This window comes from Mus caroli, unplaced genomic scaffold, assembly GCF_978045245.1.
Source record: "Mus caroli unplaced genomic scaffold, Mus_caroli_1 scaffold_5, whole genome shotgun sequence".
In the NCBI taxonomy this organism is placed as follows: Eukaryota; Metazoa; Chordata; class Mammalia; order Rodentia; family Muridae; genus Mus; species Mus caroli.
Window position 1 is genome coordinate 9,327,710 of NW_028227260.1, and position 5,409 is coordinate 9,333,118.

At 45.5% G+C, this 5,409-nt stretch overlaps 1 protein-coding gene across 10 annotated transcripts in view; it reads left to right on the top strand.

The window, feature by feature from the left end:
* Nucleotides 1-557: 557 nt before the first annotated feature.
* The window catches only part of Reps2 (RALBP1 associated Eps domain containing 2), a 252,394-nt gene continuing 247,542 nt past the window's right edge, over nt 558-5,409 (top strand). For all 10 annotated transcript variants that reach the window (XM_021152942.3, XM_029473671.2, XM_029473675.2 and 7 more), the window contains exon 1: nt 558-933. In XM_021152942.3, coding sequence (XP_021008601.1) covers nt 700-933 — 234 coding nt within the window. In that variant the 5' untranslated portion in view covers nt 558-699. The remainder of the gene's footprint in view (nt 934-5,409) is intronic.

The window sequence follows — 5,409 nt, forward strand, 5'->3', positions numbered from 1 at the left end:
TTCAAATCCAGATCCCAGCCATACCTGAGAAAGTGGCCTAACCCCATCATCTCTGGAGTGGTGCTGGGACCCCATTCACATCTTTGGGTTTTTTTTTTTTTTTTTTTTAGCTTTTCAGGACATAGGAGGAAGGGAAATCCAACTTTTCGTGACTGGTCCTTTTTCTAATTGGACACCACATCCCTATGGGACTCCTAATGAGACAACATCTCAGTTTTCCCCATCCCCTGAAAAACTCTGTTTTTCTTGTGTGTGTGTCCAGATGTTCCCTTGCCAGCCAGGGTGGACAGCCCAAGATGCCCCTCAGGAACACGGTGGGCTAGGTGGGCGTTGGCAGCAGCTCTCTCTGCCTGGCCTCCCTTGCAGAGCAGGTGAAAGGCTTGGGAGGGTGGCAGCCAGAGTTGCGTTCCTTACCTGGCGAAGGGGCGGAGCGGGGCGGGCCTTCGGGGAGGGGCCCAGGTGGGATTTCGGGCTGTGATTGGTCAGCGCCGCGCCTGTCTCCATGTGCCGCGCAGAGGAGGCACAACATTCAAGCCCGGAGGGGGCGGGGCCGGCGCTCTCTTGGAGGAAGCGGCGGCGCTGCAGCTGCGGGGCGTGGGGGCGGCGGCTTCGGAGGCCGAGGCGGCGGTGGTGGCCCTGGCGGCGGCACCAGCACCTCGGCCAGGGAAGGCGCTCGGTTCGGACGCTGCAGAAGGCCCTATGGAAGTGGCAGCGGGCGGAGGCTGCGGCGCAGGGCCGCCTTTGCTGCTGAGCGATAGCGAGCAGCAGTGCTACTCTGAGCTCTTCGCGCGCTGTGCGGGCGCTGCAAGCGGGGGCCCCGGACCTGGTCCCCCCGAGGCTACCAGGGTCGCCCCTGGCACTGCCACTGCGGCCGCCGGTCCGGTAGCCGATCTGTTTCGAGCGTCGCAGCTGCCACCAGAGACATTGCACCAGGTATGTCTCTGCGCTCTTTTATCCCTCTCCGGTCTGTGGGGGCAGTGTCTATGGGAAGAATGGGGCAACAACGACTATTCCCAGGGACTATTCCCGGAGATCTGGAGGGCGGTGGCCAGGACGGCAAAAAAAGGGGTACTCTCCTGCCGAGGATGGCGGCGACGCCCTTGTCCCCAGGGACACCAGCCTCCTCTGCAGCTCATCTGCTCCTAGCCTAGTGCTTGGCTGTGCTCTTCGTCCCTTGAGAAAGTCTGACACCCCTATCATATCTGGGGGTTCTACAATCTCCCAGACCCAAAGTTTGCCCTGTTCGGAAAGTGATGTTTGTTTTGGCTGCTGTCTGCTTTAACCTCTGTTCCTTGCTCCTGCCCCTCCCTTTGTTGACTACACTCAAGGGGTGCCTTGTTGGGATTTGAACTTGAAGGGTGTGTACATGTGTGTCTGTAGGCTCTGGGCCTACAGCTACATGCTGTCCTTTCTTTATACTTGTGATATGTACATATCTGCTACATAAATTTGTTCACTAATGTATTTCTGATTATTAGTATAGAACTGGAAAACCTTAATGCCCAATTGTAGAACAGGGACTCAGGGCTACAAGACAGGAACATTGATCAAGTCCAAAGTAAGTTCCCCATTTGGGTCCAGGGGTGGATTCAGAAGTCAACAGCTGTAGTTTGTCATCTTATTGTCACTTGACTTTGACGTGGAGTTACGAAACAGACGGTGTCATAACTTCTGTCTGTCTGTCTGCCCCGTACCTGGAAAGGAGGGAGGAGTGATTCACTGTAGGTGCTGTTTTGTGCTTTCCTCGAGGCTTGGAGAAATTGCTTGGGAAGCCTTTTGTCTGTCGGTTGATGTTACCAGCAGTAAATGGGGATCATATTGTTAATATCAAGCCCTAAATGTGAACCTATACTTAAAAAGCAATAGTGTGAAAGTTATTAGCAACAATGGAATATTTACAGTGGTGAGCAAATGCTTTAAAATGTAGTTCCTAGGAAGTACTGACGGTTTTATGGTTCACTTACCATATCTTTCTCTGCCTTTGTGAGGCCCTTTCTCTCTCTCTCTCTCCCTCTCTCTCTCTCTCCCCCCCTCTCTCTTTCTTTCTTTCTTTCTTTCTTTCTTTCTTTCTTTCTTTCTTCCTTCTTTTTTTCCCTTCTTTCTGGCACTCAAGACTGTTTTATACTGCTGGGGTATACCTAGACACTCCTATGTTTATGAGCATAATTTTAGCCACTTGGTTCACCTTTTCGAGTTGAGGATTTCTGTACATGATTAGTATTCATAGAATTTAGCATGGCTGTTTGTTCCTGTAGAATTCTGTGATAAGAAGATAGTTCTGCCACAGTTGCTAAGCAGTTGAGTTGCACGGGGTGATAAGGAAGTTGGTGTTCTGAGACAAACTATTACAAGGACCTCAGGATACTGCTGAGCATAATACATTTACTAAAGTGTTCGAGGCAATGCACCAAATGGTTGCGCTGTACATCTGGCCGGGATTAATTTGTGGACAGTAATACATCAAGTGTGATAAAAGAAAGGGGTATATGAAAATTGGTTGAGGTTTTCCCAGGAATTGGAGAGGGGATCTTTCCAGTGTGATAACTGATGCTTTCTTGAAGAACATATAATTTAAAAAGAACCAAAGGTACTGAGCCCAGAGAAATAAAACACAGCCCCTTTAACATAACAAGTTAAAATGACCCATTACTCTTGGTACAGGTAACAATTAACATTTAAAGTCACCCTGAACTGGGAAGGGTAGTCAAAACAGGGATCTAGTGGCTAACTTTTATCTACCACTTTGGTGATGTGTGTGTGCCCTGTTTGACTTCATTTGTTTTAATTCATTAGTGTACTAGCGATTTTAAAACAAATGTAGAAAACTTCCCCCTTTCCCTTCTAAACCGAAACCTGTAAGTTCAGATGTAAGTGGCCTAACAGGTATAACTGCTCAAATCATGGAGACAGTAACCAGACCTGGTAGTTTCTATGGTTAACGGCCAGATTTTCCTGTTAATAAGCATACGATTAAGATGACTGTAATGTAGGGCTGAGGATTTAGCACTGTTGGTAGAGTGCTTGCCTAGCATGCATGAAAGACTGGATTCAGTCCCCATCACTGCACAAAATCGGACATGGTGGCGCGTACCTATAATCTCAGCACTCTGGAGGTAGAGGCAAAAAGGTCACAAGTTCAAGGTCACCCTCAGCAATATAGCTAATTTGAGGTCAGTCTGGGTAAATGAGACTTTGTCTTTTTTTTTTTAATTAGGTAATTTCCTCAATTACATTTCCAATGCTATCCAAAAAGTCCCCAATACACTCCCCCCCCAGTCCCCCACCCACCCACCCCCACCCCTTGGCCCTGGCATTCCCCTGTACTGGGGCATATAAAGTTGGCAAGTCCAATGGGCCTCTCTTTCCAGTGATGGCCTACTAGGCCATCTTTTGATACAAATGCAGCTAGAGTCAAGAGCTCTGGGGTACTGGTTAGTTCATAATAATGTTCCACCTATGGGGTTGCAGTTCCCTTTAGCTCCTTGGGTATTTTCTCTAGCTCCTCCATTGGGGGCCCTGTGATCCATCCAATAGCTGACTGTGAGCATCCACTCCTGTGTTTGCTAGGCCCCGGCATTGTCTCACAAGAGACAGCTATATTTGGGTCCTTTCAGCAAAATCTTGCTAGTGTATGCAATGGTGTCAGCGTTTGGAAGCTGATTATGGGATGGATCCCTGGATATGGCAGTCTTTAGATGGTCCATCCTTTCTTCACAGCTCCAAACTTTATCTCTGTAACTCTTTCCATGGGTGTTTTGTTCCCAATTCCAAGAAGGGGCACAGTGTCCACACTTTGGTCTTCGTTCTTCTTGAGTTTCATGCGTTTAACAAATTGTATCTTATATCTTGGGTATCCTAAGTTTTTGGGCTAATATCCACTTATCAGTGAGTACATATTGTGTGAGTTCCTTTGTGAATATGTTACCTCACTCAGAATGATGCCCTCCAGATCCATCCATTTGGCTAGGAATTTCATAAATTCATTCCTTTTAATAGCTGAGTAGTACTCCATTGTGTAAATGTACCATATTTTCTGTATCCATTCCTCTGTTGAGGGGCATCTGGGTTCTTTCCAGCTTCTGGCTATTATAAATAAGGCTGCTATGAACATAGTGGAGCATGTGTCCTTCTTACCGGTTGGAACATCTTCTGGATATATGCCCAGGAGAGGTATTGCTGGATCCTCTGGTAGTATTATGTCCAATTTTCTGAGGAACCGCCAAACTGATTTCCAGAGTGGTTGTACCAGCTTGCAATCCCAGAGACTTTGTCTTAAAAATGATGATTATTATCTAATAACTCACAGAGATCCATTGATAGGCCATCCTTAGACATCAAGATAGGTTATAAATATTGTTTAACATATATTATCAGGAGAAACCATTAAATCGGGAAGAATCCCAATCAGTAATATCTGATTGTCAGATAACAGATTAAGGCAAAGAAGCACATCCTGGCTGTGAGAAGTAGGTTTATTTTATTTTATTTTAGATTTATTTATTATTTTATACATATAAGAGTTTTTCCTGTGTATGCCTGGCATACACCAAGGTCAGAAAAAGGGCATCAGATTCCTGGGATCTGCAGTTACCGACAGTTGTGAACTGCCACGTGAGTGCTGGGACTTGAACTCTGGTTCTGCAAGGGCAGCAAGTGCTCTTAAATACTGAGCCGACTCTTTAGCTCCGTAGGAAGATTTTACAATCTCTGGACACAGTCTTATCTTTGAGAAGCCATTAAAAATTTCAATTTAGGTTCCCTCATGGCTCAAGCTGGCCTCAAACTCTCTATGTAGCAAAAGTTGACCTTGAACTCCTGCCACTACCTCCCAAGTGCTACTTATTTGAAAATTAAAAATATGTTAAAAAAAAAACTGCTTAATCATTAAGGAGATCCACAGGTAAAAGGAAATCAACAAAATCCCTATCAGGAAAACTTTTTCCTGTTATGAGATTATTAGCCAGAACTATTTATTTAATTTTTAAATTGTTTTTCCTTTGGATATAATATAATTTCTCCTTTTTTTTACATTATTTCCCCCTTCCTTTTCCCACTTTCAAACCCTCACATATATTATTCCTTGCTCTCACTTAAATTTATGGCCTCTTTTGAAATTCATTGTTGTTATATGTATATACACATATCTTCCTAAATCTAACCCTCTCGGTCTGTATAATGTTACTTGTATGTATATGTTTTCAGGGCTGACCATTTGGCATTGGATAGCCAGTTGGTATGCTCTTCTCTGGGGAACGCTGTTTCTCCCACTCTCAGAATCTCTCAGTTCCTGTTGTTCTTTGTATAGTGTTTAGGCATCCCAGGCAGTCCTAGGCGAGACAATCTCACAGCAAACTCCCTGACCCTCTGGCTCTTACAGTCTTCCTACTCCCTCTTCTATAATGATCTCCA